The sequence below is a fragment of the Ursus maritimus genome, unplaced genomic scaffold, assembly GCF_017311325.1.
Source record: "Ursus maritimus isolate PB19 unplaced genomic scaffold, ASM1731132v1 scaffold_23, whole genome shotgun sequence".
NCBI classification, from domain to species: domain Eukaryota; kingdom Metazoa; phylum Chordata; class Mammalia; order Carnivora; family Ursidae; genus Ursus; species Ursus maritimus.
In genome coordinates, this window is record NW_024424786.1 from 21,949,589 (window position 1) to 21,966,416 (window position 16,828).

At 51.0% G+C, this 16,828-nt stretch overlaps 1 protein-coding gene across 8 annotated transcripts in view; it reads left to right on the forward strand.

Annotated features, from left to right (window-relative positions):
• Nucleotides 1–16,828, forward strand: part of PRR5L (proline rich 5 like) — an 80,381-nt gene that overhangs the window by 37,764 nt on the left and 25,789 nt on the right. For 7 of the 8 annotated variants that reach the window (XM_040638961.1, XM_008686791.2, XM_040638964.1 and 4 more), the window contains exons 5-7: nucleotides 8,423–8,480; nucleotides 13,165–13,256; nucleotides 16,419–16,559. In XM_040638961.1, coding sequence (XP_040494895.1) covers nucleotides 8,423–8,480; nucleotides 13,165–13,256; nucleotides 16,419–16,559 — 291 coding nt within the window. The remainder of the gene's footprint in view (nucleotides 1–8,422; nucleotides 8,481–13,164; nucleotides 13,257–16,418; nucleotides 16,560–16,828) is intronic. The other variant, XM_040638965.1, reaches the window with a different exon arrangement.

Sequence of the window (16,828 nt, forward strand, 5' to 3'; positions counted from 1 at the left end):
CTAATGATATGAATATGCTCGGCGTTTTTCTATCACCTAATTAGTGGTTAACCACCTTGGTGGTGTGGGGCATGGGGAGGGGGGAGCTGCAGATAATCTTTTCTTGGTCCTGTATCTGCTGGCAGTGCTGTGGTTGCTGTAAGCTTTCCGGTAAGCCCAGAAAATTAAATTCCTTTTGGTGAAACTAGAGTTTCACTCGATACAGAAACTCCGTCTATAGTTAGGGGCTCTGAACGAGAGAATACCTAGGAAAAGGGGAAATTTAGTCACCCTAATGCCAAAGGGTCGTGGATGGCCTGGTAGCATTTGAGACAAATACCTCGTCCCTACTGCCCATATCTGTGAGAGTCCCAGGAGCCCAGTTTCCTCCTTAGCACCTCACGATCAGGGAAGATTCATTGAGGGCTTTTGGTACCTGGTGGAGCCAAAGGAGGAGACCCATGGAAGCATCGTGGCCCCTGTGGGGTTGGAGATTGCAGACGGAACCGGGACACAGATGTATCCAATTGGGTAGTGTTAACTGAAACCCCGAGTGGATGGGAAAGCCTTCCAAACAGTCCCAGACTAGGTAGATTTTGTAGGGGCAAAGATGGAACTGGTTAGAATCCACAGCTTAGTTGGGTGGAGAGATGATAAAGAGTGGGGAAAATCACTTGTGTGTGATTCCCCCCCCCCCCAAACTCAAATGGAATAGAGGAGAAAAGTTTCAGCTCCTCTTTGGTCAGCCTGGGAAGTCTCCAACCAGTGGGATTCCCCAAATGGAAAAAGATGATTAGGTGGACAGAGGGCAGCAAGGGATGGGGCGTTGAGCAAGTGGGCTGAGCTCCAGCGAAAAGACAAGGAAGAGGGGAGGGGATGATGCCGTTAGGTGAGAACATCGTTACAGGTTGCGTTTCGGATTTGGCCAGTACTTGGACGAAAGGCATTGTGGGGTTTGTAAATATTGAGGGGGTTGGCAGAAGCTTTCCTTGGCCCTGTGAGGGGAGAGAATGGGGTAGTACCGTCTGGGCCCGCGAGAAGGACCCCTGGATGTTTCAGGCTACTCTCAGTGGAGGGGGGGGCTGCCCGCCAACCTGCCGTGTTACCTTTCAGTCCCTCTGCCATACTCCATCTCCTCGGCAATTACCTGAATCCTCTGCAATTACTTGAATACTTTTATTGTACTTTTCTCAAATTTTATGAAGATAAATGGAAGAGATGGGTCTCGTGAAATTGAGAACCTTAAGTCTTCATATAGTTGGGGTCACGATGAAACTCAGCGGGCATGCTGACGTGGCAGGTCGGTCGTTAGCCTCATCGGCCTTAGGGTACTGCACCTTCCGTTGCAAAAGAAGGAACACGTAGGTGCAAAACGCTGGAAGTGTATCACCTGCCAGATGAGGTGTAATTAGGGATTTTATAATCCTTCTTAGCTCTACGGGAGCAGAACTCCTCCTTACGTCCTGTAAGTGTCTCGTTCCACACGAGTACGTGTTCTCAGGAAACCATTATGTATGAAATCGGGTGATTTCCCATAGAGCAGGCAGCAGCCAGGCTCAGGGCACTGATGGAGGAGGGACGGCGGGCATGGGGGGTGGGGGTGCTGGGAACGCCCGCGGTGTTCAGATACGGGGACCCGTGCAGCGGTTCAGGGGCCACGAGGAATAAAGACTGAGTTGGAAGGGCTGAGAAATACTTGTTAGGTGTGGAAAGCAACAGAGCAACTTTGTCTGAGGCTGGTGAGCAGCTAGCTGTAAGGAGGACCAAAGCAATAACAGTCACGACCGCTAACATTTTCACGCATTTACGAGCCAGGCATTCTTAAGCGGATGGTTCTCAGAGTGTGGTCCCCGGACCACACTGCGAGCGTGTTGGAAAAGCACATTTTCAGGTCCCACCTCAGACTCACAGAATCAGAAAGTGCAGGCCTGGGGCCCAGCAGTCCATGATTCGGATGCCTACGCAAAACGCTTTAAGCGTTTTCCCTGGGCCACGTCACTCATTCCTCCCGACAGCTGATGAGGAAGATTCTGTTCTTACCGTTTTACAGATATTGCAGCTGAAGCCCGGAGAAGGGAGGTTATCCAAGATCGCACAGCTAGGAAAAGGTAGAGCAGCTATCAAACCCAGGCCATCGGGCCGCAGAAGAAAAATCTTCTGGATTATACTTTAAATGTTAAAGGATGCCCTAAAGGCAGCCTCTGAAAAACCCTGGGGAAGAGAAATTTCAGTATTTTTAATTGTGTGTGTGTCCAGTGAAACAGACATGGACTGTTTTCTGTCTTCCTTGTAAAACAACTTTTTTAAAAGCCCGAATTCACCCTCTTAATTACCACTGAAGCGGTGCTAACTGGAGAATTAGCAGTTGTACCAAGTTTTAAATCTTCTTCACCCTCCATCTGGGCATTTCTGTCTGGTCTCATCACACCCCCTGATAGACACACACATCAGGACTGGTTTATTAGGAACTCTCTGGGCCTGGGGGTGAGTCGTGTTTATAAGCCTTCTGGTTGCTTATCTAGGAAGGTATCCAGGCTCACAGGAAATGCAGACATCCTTAGAGACGATGACTGTACTTCCAAAGTCGCAGAGGGGAAAAAAGGAGGTGGCCCACCATTTCCATCACTGGCTGGGTGCCAACGCCAGGAATCTTTGTAGACCTTGGTATCACTGGAAACATGCCTGGAGTGGAATTGTTGGTTAACACAAGTTCTCGGGAGGCAGAGGGGCATGCTTCTAGACGCCTCTGGGGTTGGAAAGAATGTCTCATTTGGGAATGGAATCCACTTGGCAGCCAGGTGTTCGCCTTGCTAGACAGTGAGTGGGTAGCAGAGAGGGAGGCCCTGAGAAAGTACCTTTGGAGAGGCGGAATTTGGGATACTGGTAGCAGGGTCGGGCAGCAGGAATGACCCAGCTGGATGGAAGCTTTGTGGTGGAACTGAGTGACATCACCCGAGACTGTTAAGCCCAACTGCTCCCAGTATGTGTGAAGCTGAAATGGATCTCCTCTACTTTCCCCTGTGGGCAAGGACATAAGCAGCCTTTCCAGGTGACAGGGCGGGAGAGCACAGTGGCTGAAAGCACCAGCCCTTCTGCCAGGCGCATCTGGATCCGTCCTTTCTGGAACACTTACTGGCTGGGTGAGTGCAGGCATGTCACTTAACCTCCCTGAACCTAGCTTTCTGAGTGGTAAGCTAGTTGTAATCATGGTACCTCCCTCAAAAGGTTGCTGTGGTTCTTAGAGGAAATGTTATATATGCAAAGTGCTTGGTACATAGGAACAGTCAACATATGGCAATTTGTATCTTTGAATTTTTTATTATCATTGCTAAAATAAACCAGGGGCATAGAATGGGAGAAAGACCTGAGTTTGGAATCAGACCAACCTGGGTGCCAGTTCTGGTCTCACATTTGCTGGTTGCTTCTCTGAGCCTCGATTTCTTCATCTGTAAAACGGGCATAGTTTGTGGCAAAGGTATAATGAGCTAGTGTATGCCTGACAAGGGTAAAAATCAGAAGTAACTCTCCTATCCCATCATCATCGTCGTCGTCGTCATCATCATCATCATCATCATCACTGCTACAGCAGTAGAAGCGGCAGGGGGCTGGCAGTCTTAGCATTTACAGAATTCCCGCTGTATGGAAAGTTCTTTCCTCTGGGAAGATGGGATTAGTGTCCTCCTCCCCACCCCCAAGCCTTGTGGGTTCCCTGTTTTCCTGAGTGCCTCCTGTGGGGTCAGGGAGGTGCCTGCTTGACAGGAGGTGCACACTGGTGACAAGCCCACCTTCTCTGTGCCCCGCCCCGCCTCCTCCTGCCTGTCCTCCATGATCACCTCGGTAGGATGAGCTGAATCTGTCCTGCCCACTCAAGATTGGGTGGTTTTAGTGCCTTTCCCCAGACATCCTTGTTTTTTGCATTTTTCCTAGCTGAACCTCACTTTTCTGTGGGCAGCCTATTTTTTGATGTCTTAGAAAAATTAGACGTGACCGCTGTTTCTCACGTCCCGGCTTCTCTGCCACTTAAGTGTGGTGTATTCCACGTCCAAGTTCATTTCTGGGGTGGGGGTGAGGCACTAAGTAACCACGGGCCTTGTTCCAAGTCCCAGATCATTTCCCAGGTGGCTGCTGTTTAACGTAAGTGTTTTTTCGCTTGAAGCCTTAGGGCTGGGGAGGTGATGGGGCTGCTGTCATGGGGCGGGGAGTGGGACCAGAGAAAAGTCAGGTTCTTTCCAGTGCTGGCCCCACACGGCTCTATCTCCACTGACCACAGCGAGCAGGTACTTGGCACCTTCTGGAGTCAGGCACTGGTCGAGGGCTGGGAATGCTGTGGGGTGAGTTCCAGGGAGAACAGGTGCCTAGAAAGACAGACCGTTCATGATGGATGCCCGATTCAAGGCTGGTTCTCCCCCACCTCCACTTTTTAGGTCTCAGCAGCCTTAAGCCCCACAGATGTCCGGTTGGCATAGCCTTAAGTGAAGTGACCACCTTGTGAAGCCCGCCTTGTCTGGCTTCATAATTTACAGGGCTCAGTGCAAAATAAAAATTTGGCCATGGCCAGGGTGGGGAACTCAATCTCCCCTTCCTGTGGGCCTGCTGCTGCGACCCATGGTGGCCAGGTGACCCCAAAAGAGATCGTAACCTTCGCACTCTCAGTACCCAGATCAGGGGTGGCCAAGAGCCTCCCCCCCCCACCACCACTTGAGGGAGGGCTGCCACCAGGCCCCTCCCCAGGATGCTGCCGGGCAGGCCCCCAACCCTCCCCTCCCTGCACCTGTGCCTGGGTCCCCACCGACAGGACCCTTTTCACCATCCGGGGAATAGGAGGCTAGTGGGAGGTGGGCAGGGCGAGGGAGACCCTACAGCCAGCCACCAGAAGGCGGGGAGCAGGTGTTGAAAACCCCTCCTAGGGAAGTGGTAGGAAGCAGGACCCCAAGGGAGCTGAGGCCCCAAGCCCTGGTATGTCCTCCCAATAGTGCCCTATCCAATTTCACGTACAAAACACAAGTTCAAAGATAAAACTATTAAGAATTGAAACGGTTAACTACAGAGCATTAAACCCCAAGCAGGAGGCCTTTTGGATCGTGAGGCCTGCTGTCACATAGGACCCTAACCTCCACAGGGTCCTGCCTGACTACATATTCCCAGGAGAGAAGACCATTGGCTCAGTTCGAGGCCTGGGTCAGGGGTGGGGTCGGAACCAGGCCAGTCGGCTAAGCCAACGATGCAGGCTGGGGTCAGGGGGTTTGAGCTTGCACGGTGGGGGGCACAGGTCCATTAAGTGGATGACAGGTGCTTCTCTAGAAAGGGGGGCTGTGGCTGGCCCCAGAGATCCTTCCTCTGTGCACACGTGCCAAAAAAGAGCTAGAGATCAGTTGCTCGACTGTGAAATAAGAGTAAAATCTACAAGTACCGAGGGATAGAAAAATATGCAAGATACTTTTGAAAGGTTCTTTAGTTTCCCGGAAAGGAGCCCACCTGAATACCATGAAAACTGTGTGGCCAGTGGACTTTGACCACAGGGCTGGGGAGCTGACAGCATGGTTAGACGCTCCTCGGATCTCCTCCCGAGCCCAAGTTTTTGTTGCTCTTATTTGGTCTAAGTTAAGGATTGCCATGCTGTGTATCATGTGAATTTTAAAAAGGATATTTCCTTTTCCATTTCTCTATAATACACAAGTAATTTCTTTTCCTTGAAAAAGAAAAAAAATGTTGTGTGTGGTTTTTCCCCCCCAAATGTCTCCTTGAAGGGGAAAGATCTAGGAGAGAGAAGAAAGGAGAACCTGGGCCATCTTTTAAAGTTTATTCCTTAAGATCCAGACAAAGTCATTTTTACCAAATGAAGAAACGTCAACAAATTTAGGGACCCTGTATCCCTTTCTCCCCTCTTACACACATTCTGTCTCTTATCTTGATTTCTTAGAAGTTCGGAATGGTCCTTAGCACCAAAACGGGCAACATATACACTCAGCAAATGTTCTTTCGCATCTGCCGTGTTTGGGGCACTGCTCTCAGAGCCACGGGCACTAAACTAAGAAATGCTCCTCACCCTTAAGGGCCTAACACATAGGATATAGGGTTTTAATTCATTTCTTTGATTAAGTCATGATAGCACTTGGACGAGGCTTTTCTCTCTCCATCTCCCAGTGCTTCTGGTTCCCCCCAGCCCCCCCTGCAAGTGTAGATAACTGCAGTGATGGGACACAGTCACCGAAACTGCATGAGGAGGGAGGCCTGACCACACTCGCAGGCGCCCCTCAGAGACATGAGCTTGCGGAGGGTTGTAAAGCTGTCTTGGAAGAAGCCTGGGACAGCTGCACTGGCATTAGAGGTGCTGACAGAGAGTCATGGCTTCAGGAGGCCTGGCACAGAGCGCCCAGGAACGTTCTGAGAACCTCCTCCGGATGGGTGAAAGGGACCCATGCAGGGACTTGAGGCCCCAGTTGCTCAGAAACATGCCGATGGAGCGATTGCTACCTGGAAGCACCTCTGTAACCCTTTCCTGTCTGGCTCAGCTGTCACAAAGCCTTGCTTCTGAGAGTCTAAATTGGGTGCCGTGGTGGTTTCTTGCTTTCTGGCCCAGAAGCTGCTGGGATTCGTTTGCGAGGCTGGAAGGGAGAGAACGTAATTGGGCTTTCACCTTAATTACCTGTTTGTACCATAGTTCTTTATAAAGGAATGGATTTTTTCTTTTCTCCTTTAACAGAGTTGGTGTTCTCCCATAAGATGTCACTCTAACTTGGATTTGGGGTTCCATCTTGAAACCAAACAGTGGCCGACTACTTTTTGAAGTTAGGTCATATCTTTTTTTTTTTTTTAAGATTTTATTTATTTATTTGACAGAGATAGAGACAGCCAGCGAGAGAGGGAACACAAGCAGGGGGAGTGGGAGAGGAAGAAGGCAGGCTCCCAGCAGAGGAGCCTGATGTGGGGCTCGATCCCAGAACGCCGGGATCACGCCCTGAGCCGAAGGCAGACACTTAACCGCTGTGCCACCCAGGTGCCCCATATCTTGTGAGTTTTAATAGGATCTGTGAAATTTGGTCCATATGTATGAGTCACAGAAATGTGGTAGTTCCTTTTTAAAAATATTTTAATATATTTGATGTAGGCCCATTCGTTACAGACTCTCTCTACCTCCCACTCCTTTTGTGAAGGTAGGTGGGCTAAGAGAGCAGCTATGATCATCACTGCATGTTGCCATTGAGTACTAAGGACATAAAATACTCTGTGTGTGTGTGTGTGTGTGTGTGTGTGTGTGTGTGTGATGTGTATTTACAATGACTAATCCTTATACGAGCTTTATGATATTGCTGGTAGGGTACCATTTTACAGATGAGGAACTCAAGAATCGGGGAAAGTAAGGCCAAGATCACACAGTTAGAATGTGGCCGAGGTGGGACTTGAACCCATCTAATGTCCAAGTTTTTTCCACTCTGCTGTGCATGCTCTTGTCGTCATTGCAACAGGGTTGTAGGGTTTTATCAAGGAGAAAACTAAGAAATGCATTAGGTTTTTTGTGTAGGATACATATCCCTGTGGTCCCCCTGCCCCATAAGCATAGGCCTTTGATAATCTGATAATATGAGGTATGGTGGAGAGGCACCAGCACATCCTTGCTCTCGCAGCTTCTGTGACGTGTGGAGAGGCTGTTCCACTTCTTATGGGACCTGCTGTAGCCCTTCAACGGCAGGAAGGGGTCTGGGTGGGAAGACTTGCTGGTAGGCAGCAAAGCGGAATGGAGAGGACATGGCTGCTGGCTCCAGGAAGACCTGCTTTGTCTCCTACAGGCAGTGTCTGCCCTGACCAGCAGTCAAGTAAGAGTGATGACACCAACCAGATGGAACTGTCCGGAGGGTTGGAATTAGGTGAAATGAAGGATATAAACCCTCTGACATACACAGAACACTCAACAATTGTTAGGTGCAATTGCAAAAGGACTTCACCTTATTCTCTCTTTCCAGAACTTCCCCCACACGCTCACTGACGGACACATACCCAGGGCTGCTTAATGTTTTGCACATAGTCTCTTTCATGTTAGCGTGAGAAACCCTAAATTTATCTTTTTAAAAAATATCATTTCTGTGTAATTTCCCATTACCTCAATGCTCCCTCTTCTGAGTTTAGATTAAGGGCTTGAAGAACATTGGGTGTCAGCCATAGGTCTGCCATAGGAGCCAGCCAAGCATGAGGCATGCCTCCTTCCTGCTTGGAGGGATGGGTGGCGGTTGGGTTTGGCTCTTGTCTCCCTTGTTTGCTGTGGGATGTCTCACGGACTTCTCCCGAAGCCTGATCTTCCAAGAGGACAAAAGGGCACCTCAGACTTGGAGGCTTGACTAGCCTACAAGTGCCCAGCACCCCGCGCCCTCAGCCATTGGAAGTGGAAGAAGGTTTTGTCACTCTCTGAAGGAGCCCAACCCTTGTGTTCTTTGTTCTCTCTTGACAGAACCAGCTTCTCGCAAAAGGCCTGTTGTTTGTGGAGGAGAAGATTAAGCTGTGTGAAGGCAAGTACAAGGCAACCCTCGTACAGCCCTCTATTCGGGCTCTGTGACTCAGCCTCTGGTGTTTGGACAGCTGAAACGCTTCTGTCCAAAAGTGGCGGGCTCCAAGTGAGTGATTCACCCCGCGTTTCTCCTCCAGCTAGGCGGCAGCGCTTCGCTCGGAGCCGGCCACTCGTGGCTGTGCCAGTCACATCTGTATTTTGAGAAGCCAGGTGGAACCGGGGGGTGGTCTTCTCACTGACCTTGTTGGGGCTTTTCATAGGATGCATGCTGGTGGTCTCCTGTGAAGGATTAATTATACTACAGATCCTGCCATGCCGTTCTCTCTGGTCTGATCCAGGCTATTCCTAATTGGCCTTTTTCATATTTCTTGTGGTCCTTCATGACAGGAGACCCCTACCCATTTGGGGGACATTATTCTAAACAGGTACCTTCTGAATGAGGTACGTGATTTGATAGGCAAAGGAAGGTTTCCTGGATTAAAAGAGTTTAGAGCTCATGGGACAGGAGAGAAAGACACCAGATGGAGATGGCAGACAGGGCCAGGCAAGAATGGGCCAACCCCATGACTCTACCATGGGCTGCCTGCTCTCAGCTGCCACCAACGTGGATCCCAATCGTAGCTTGCCACCTATTGCTTCCGTGACTTTTGGCGAGTCTCTAGGTTCTTTAAGCCTTGGTTTTTATCATTTTTTAAATGATCAAATGGGGCTAGGGAGTATAGGGAGTGTAATCAGCGTAGCCCCATTATCTGGCACACAGTAGGTCCATAGACTGGTTCCTCCTCCTCCTCCTTTTCTTTTTACCTGCTCTAGCCTAGAAACCTCTGTGTGTAGGTCACATTTAGTAATAGACAGACACAGCAGGCAGGAGAGCATGCTTTTTTTTTTTTTTTTTTTGCCCCCATTCCCTGGGAAAAAGATTCTTGTCCAGTACAGTGTCTCCTAGAAAGATGAATAGGAGACAAATGAGAACCGATGCTGGAAGGGTCCAGTACCTGGTTCACAGTAAGTGCTCAGCAGACCTTTGGAAGAATAGAAGCTAGAAACAATTTCTGTATATCTGAGAGCTGACTGAGCCAGTAGTAGCCTTGTTTTCCCTCAGTACAACTCTATTCAGGCGTTTTCAGCCTTATAAATGCCCCTAGCCCAAGGCCTTATTTATTTTTATCTTTTGAGAGAGAGCACGCATGCATGCAAGCAGGGAGGAGGGGCAGAGGGAGAGGAAGAGAGAGAGAATCCTAAGCAGGCTCCACGCCCAGTGCTGAGCCTGATGCGGGGCTCGATCTCATGACCCTGAGATCACGACTTGAGCTGAAATCGAGAGTCAGACCCTCAACCCACGGAGCCACCCAGGCTCCCCCCAAGGCCTTATTTTTAAGTGACTGGCTTTGATGAGAAGTGTATGCCCCTCTTGTATGTTGGGGTCAGGCTAGTACGCAAGCGTGGAAGGTGGCTGCCTCGTAAAGGGAGGGAAGAGAAGCACAGTCTGTGGCCATGGTCTTTGCCTGTAAGTCATCTGGGGAGTGACCACAAGCTCCTGAAAATGTGGAAAAGCAGCTTCATGAAAAAGATACTGAGCAAAACCGGAGATTTAAGTGCTTTCAAGGGGACATTCAGTGCTGAGTGAAAGCTCAGGAACGGAGCTGAGCTGACCCAGGCCAGGGAAGGTCATCCGAGGTTCTGTGCCTCTGCCCCCGCAGCGCGCTACGGGGCACCGGGCCGGACATTCTGCCCGGGTCCGCTCTCGTCCTGGCGTCTGAGTGCCCCTTCTGCACAGCAGACGGGCCTGTGGAGAACCTCTGAGGGCCTTTCCTGTCTTCAGAACATCTCCAGTTTTTTATGTGATATACTGCAGCTCCAAGGAAGATTTTATTTGGCTGAAAGGACCCTCTTGCTGTAAATCAGAGTTTGGAAACCACAGATAGGATCCATCCTATCACTTAACGGACCTTACTTTGTCGACCTCACTGTTTACTAAGCACGTGCGCCCTGCCTGACGGCCACGGAAACAGCACAGGCAGCTCTTACCCACGTGTTGCTCTTCTGCAGGCAGGATCTGTCATGATAATTCCAGTAATATTTCCCAGAGCTTTAGCGACCTTGACCGTGAAGAGTTTCCCATTCCCCTTCTGTAGACACGCGGCGATCTAAACTCCCGTGGCACATTAAGAGGACAGTTTCTGTAGGGTATTCATCTAGAACCTTCCATCCAGTCGCCCTTCATCTTTGCACGGAGCCAAGTCCCCTGGGCTGTTTTCTGAAGGTGAAGTCACCTCCCCGTAACTCTTTCTTCCCTGGGGCTACCCTGTTTCCTTAGCCTGTGTCTATCTGATGTTCTCCTCTGAACGTTTTCCAAAACGTCCATTACTCTGTGAAGTTTGAAGCCAGCAATTAGACCCAGGTTCCCAGGAGAGGGGCCTTCCTGCTGCCAGGTCGAAGGATGACCTCATGTGCCGACGAGCATTCTGTCTTGGCGGCGGAGGGGAATAAGTAGGCCCCCGCACTGACCTGCACCAGTCTCCTTCCCTTCTCCCATGTCGGGAAGGCCTCTGCAGGTCGCTCTCATGGAGGGCTTAGGATACAGGCCATCAGGAAACGAGCTGGAAGAGCCCTTTCTCCTGTGAAGGACGTTATCTGGGTGTTGGGTTCACCTTGGTTTTAGGCACCAGGATGAGAGCTAACATTTCAGATGTTCTTTTTGACACCCCCCCCGACTCCTCCCTATGGTGAATTAACGTGGCCTGCATTTGAAAAGACTTGTGCATTCAGACATCGATTGATGGTCAACTGTGTACCAGGTGCTTTGCTCGGTGCTGGGGACACAGTGAACAAAGCCATCATAGGATTCCAGGCCCTGGTGGAGCTCACTACCAGTGGTGGAGACAGATATAAAACTGTAATTGCAACAGGCACTAAGACTACAGTCCATAGGTGGGGGTTTGACCAGTGGGCGAGACTTTGCTGTAGAAGCAATGCTGGAGCTAAAACCAGAAGGACAGACAGATGTGAGTTAGGTGAAGGTGGCGGGGGGGGAGAACAGTCTAGACAAAGGGACTAGCACATGCAAAAGCCCTGTGGTGTGAAAGATCCCGGTGAACATGATGGACTGAGGGAAAATCCACATAGTTAGGGCCCAAAGGTTGAAGGGAAAGGTCAAGGGTCCTCCTCCCCTCACCCCCCCCACCAAAATGCCCATATGGTGAAAGTTTTCTTGATCTAAGAGCAAAGGAAAGTGTTGGAGCTAATGATTTAGTCCTGTTCTGTCCTGAACCATATCTGGATTAAATGGTAACCTCCTTTCACTCACTGGCCTTAGCATCTGCGGAAACCCGCACACTTGATACTTGCTATTCATTCACTCAGAGATTTCTAAAAATGGATTTATTGATCTGTCTGGCATCGTGCTAAGCACTAGAAAGAATAACGGTGAGCAGGACAGACAGAGCTCGCGTGCACTCCCGTTCTAGTGGAGGAGACAGACAAGTCAGTAAGTGATTCCAACCGAGTGTAGTTAGCACTCCGTGAGGGGAATTAGAGGGCGCTACGGATTTGCATTTGCCCCTGGTGTGTTTCTGTCTGACCTTTCAAAATCTGCACGTCTTCGGCCCTGCTCGCTGCTAGTTATGCCCTTGCTCTGCTCTCTCTCCCAGCCACTGCTTTTATTGTCCATTAAATTAATAGGCGGAAGATGCTAAATGAATCTTTCAAGACCTGTTCAGTGGAGCTGGCAGTATTTTGCCAAACGTATCTCTCAGTGTCTAATCTTGGCTGACCCAGTTTCTCTGCCTCAGATGAGCAAAGACAGTGCTCAATCAGCTCTGTCATCTAGGTCATTAAAAAGCAGCCACCGTGCGGGCTCCTCACTGCCCATGCCCGCCTTCCTGCAGGTGCAAAGTTCCTGGCACAGCCTTCCGGTGGCATTGGGTGACCCACGTGCAGGCAGCCTGGGACTGGTGCCTGACCGCGGTCAGCCTTCTGGGTCCCAGGGGTGAGAGCAGGCACAGCCTCAGGAGGTGGGTCCTGTGTTTTGCAGGTGACCACTGTAGAGCATGCTGTCCACCTCCCACCCACCCCTACCCAGCCTCTGGTTATTGCAAACCAGTGGGTAGAACTGACAGTTTCTAGGCCCTTCTTTTCCCCTCCCTGTACTGACAGCTCGAATCCAGAATAAAGAACAAACAAAACAAAAAACATTGTCATGATTAGAAAATCAAAACAATAAGTAATTGATCCTCCCAGATTAAGCTGGTCAAGAGCACGGGTTCTGGAATCCCAGCTCTGCCTTCTAGCTGTGTGACGTTGAGCTAGACCCTTGGCCTCTCTGAGCCTGTAAAATGAGGTCATAGAGTTTACCATGAAATGTCCTGTAGATAAGTATTCAGCACAGTGCCTGAGAGTGTTGTAACCATTCCCATGATGGCACCAGTTGTCATGTGATTTCCAAACTTTCAGCTCCCTTGGCTGGAGGGGACGATAGAAGGCATTATTTGCCTGTTTTCAGTTAAGTCTTCCCGTCCAGCTCCACGTTTACTTCTAGTAATGCCTGTACGGCAAATGCAGGTAATGAGCTGCTTCCGTCCCCCTGTCCCCATGCTGCATGTGACATGGGACGGTCTCTAGCCTCCTGCAAGTAATGACAAATTCTTTTCTTTCTTTCTCCCCCCCATTTTCTCGCCCTCATGTAGGTGAAAATCGCATTGAGGTTCTGGCTGAAGTGTGGGACCACTTCTTCACTGAGACTCTCCCCACCCTGCAGGCAATATTTTATCCAGTTCAGGTCAGTCTCACCGAGGAACGACCTCCTGCCGGCCTCAGCACTCTGTCTCCTTCCTTGGCCTTTGGCCAGCTGGGGCCTCCTGCTGAATGGGGGGGAGGCAGGACATCGGGCGCCTGGGTTGGCTGAGGACCTCGGCGCTCTTTGGAGGGCTCTCTGGTCTATGTTTAGCATCTAACCTCAAGCAAAGAGAGAGTGCCTGCCTAACTAACAATTTGTAGGCTCTCGTCACCCTCTTGGTTTTGAGTATGCCTGTATATTCTTGGAGTGGTTTGTGTCTCCCAACTTCTCAGAAGTAGAGAAGATGGGGCAGGGAGACTTTTTTCTTTTCTCTTTCTTTTCTTCCCCCTGCCTTTCTCTGAAGCCCAATTTTAAAGCAAGTTCCTGTTGTCCCGACTTGTGGGAAGGGAATCATGTTCCTTGCCTTCCGTGAGGGGTGCCTGAAGACGAGCAGCCATGTGAGGGAGCAGAAAGAACCCTGGACTCCATCAGTAATTCGACTTGGGCAGACTCATCTCCCTTCTCGGAGCGTAGCTCCATTCCATCTGCAAAATGTGGAATTTTGAGCAGAAAATGAGCAGCATCTTCTTAGCGTTCTTATTCTGTGACGCGAACTTATTCTTACACTTGAGTTGACTTCATTCCACCTTCCTGCAAAGGCTAATGACAGGACTGGTCACTGCCAGGTCAGAATGGACACCCCTGCAGGCAGGTTGACCGATAGATCTTCCTCTGCAACATTGAGATCTCCGTCCTCCATTGACACCGGCTCCGCTCCACCCGTTGGGGTGAAGGCGCCCATCTAATGGGGCTTTGTTGAAATGCGGGTGTGGGGCCCAGAAGCAGCACAGCCCTTAGTAATGGCATGTGCCAGACATAAGGGCCCACATGCTTTGGTTGCTTTGAATGGTGTTATATGGGAACTTGGAATTCCTTTGGGAGGGTATGCCTACAGAGTCCATTTTCCATTTCTGGCCTGCCCCTAAGAGTTCCAGCAGAAGCTCTGTCCTACAGCTCACTGCTGTCTTCATCCCACTCTCAGCTCCATCCTGTACCCCCATTTATGTGGACGGTTCAGCTCCCATACCCACAAACGTCTCCCCTCCCTGGAATGGTCACTCCTAGGCCAGCGCTGGTTCCTAAGAAGACAGACCTGGGAGGTAGAGTTGTCAGAGTGGGCAAATAAAATTATAGGATGCTGAGTTAAATTTGAATTTCAGGTAAACAATGAATAATGCTTCTCCTAAACAATTATTCACATTCAACTGGACATTCTTCAGTTTTATTTGGCAACCCTACTGGAGGGGTGTGTCGATCTGGGTCTCTCTCGGAGGACCCTGCGGGCATGGAATCCCAAGGTGTGGGTGTCCAGATGGTTTAGAATGAGTGGGCGTGGCCCTGGTACAGTCATCGGACGGCCGAGAGGGGCCCTCCCTGGCATATACCCAGGCAGGAGCCCAGTTGTTCGGGTCTGAGGGTGTTGCCCGTTCTGCTTCTCTTGGGAAATTGCAACAGCTCCGTGATAGTTGATAGTAGCCCTGCCCACCCCCTTCCCCACACGCAGTTTCCCAAGTGCTGCTGCTGATCCAGACACCCCACCTTGAGAAGCCCGGAGTTGGGGTTCTCACTACTGGTAGTAACATGCCGAGGTGTCTGTCGGTCCAGTTCGGTCCTCCTTAGAGCCCCCCCGTCTGTCTGGGTGTCTGGGTGAGACCTGCGTCCTCGTCAGACAGATGAGTTTTTGAGTACCTACTGTGTTCAAGGCTGTGGAAGCTTGCCTTCATTTTCCTACCTTAGAAAGCGGAAGGAACCCAGGAGATGAAGTGAGGGCATAGCTAGCTACAAGGTCAGAGGTCAGTGCCGACCGCAGCACTTTGGGAAAGGCGAGGTGGGGGGACCGCTGCCATTGGAGGTGGGCGGGGAAGGCAGTTGAGGAAGCGGGGGGTGGTTGACCCAAGCCTGGAAGGCACTGGTGGTGGTTGTGTGCATTTCTGGGGACTGAAGCGGGGGGATGGCAAGACCACTCTTGTGCGTTTCTGAGACCCCAAGGAGTTCGAGGACATGTGAGACTTCCTTAAGCCTTGGCAGACTCGAGGGATGAAAAGCGACCTGTTTGCCAGGTATCTTCGTGGTCTCTTGGGCTGTACCAGGAGCAGCACATTTTTGGTGTGTGCCGTGTGCATATGCGCAAAGGGGAGTCTAGGAAAGAGGCCCTCCTTTCTCGCTCTGCTTTGGGAAACTTTGGGAGCCCTAAAATCAAATAGTTAAGGTTTGCGATCCAGCTCTACCCTGGGGATAGAACCGTAACTCTGGGCTCGAGGGGTTTCATCTGTGAAGTAGGTTTTATAACAGTACCTGTCTCGGGGTGGGGACTAATCGTGTTAGTTCCATCTAAAATACTGAGAGTCATGCCTAGCACCTGGAGCTTAGAAAGTGTCAGCTCTTAGGATTATTAGTTATTTTCATCTTCCGCCCACATCCTGCATGGTCAGACTCGTCCTTGTGTTCTCCTTCTTGGCCTGGTGCGTGCTAGGTGCTCACATAGTGAACACAGAGGTGAGGAAGCAGCCTTGAAAGTGGGGGTGGGGGCTGGAGGTTGGGGGGGTGTTGATCTTTTCTCTCATTTCCCCCCATCTTCCTCTCTCTTCCTCCTTCCTGACCCTCCCCCCTTGCCCTCATGACAGCCTGGCTCCCATTTATGTGTCTTGTATCATCTTGGGTCACTTAGGCAGGTTGAGTCACACCTTATCTTTTTTTTTTTTTAAAGATTTTATTTATTTATTTGACAGAGATAGAGACAGCCAGCGAGAGAGGAAATACAAGCAGAGGGAGTGGGAGAGGAAGAAACAGGCTCACAGCGGAGGAGCCTGATGTGGGGCTCGATCCCGTAACGCCGGGATCACGCCCTGAGCCGAAGGCAGACGCTTTAACCGCTGTGCCACCCAGGCGCACCGACACACCTTATCTTAAACGAAGCTTTCCTTGGGAAGGACAGGGCCAAGTCTTCGACTCTTTGGCAGCCCCCCGCCCTCCCCGAGTTCTGCAGACACCTTGTCCTTTCCCATCCTGGTGTTCTGTCCACCCTGGTTGTCCTGGACTCCGTGTTTTTGGTGGCATATCCGGCGGGCTCTCACCTCCCAGCCCTGCCCCCTCTCTCCTCTCCAGGGCCAGGAGCTGACCATCCGCCAGATCTCCCTGCTGGGCTTCCGCGACCTGGTCCTGCTCAAGGTGAAGCTGGGTGATTTGCTGCTGCTGGCCCGGTCCCAGCCGCCCTCGTCCATTGTCCAGATGTTGCTCGTCCTGCAGGTGGGTGAGGCCCCACTGGAGACACGGCCACCAGGCCGGGGGAGAAAGAGACCCTGTGGGAGGGACCGAACGACCCGAGCACCTGAGCTCAGCTGCTGTGCTGCAGTGTCGTCGTTCCTGTTTCTTAGCGCGTTTGTTCATTTGCTCGACCTCCGCGGAGCGCCTGTGAAGCCCCTGGCGCTGTGCTCCATGCTGGCATCCCAGTGGGGAGGGGTGGGGCGGACACCCTCCCTCCTCACCGCGAGCCACAGGTAGCACGTGACGGCACG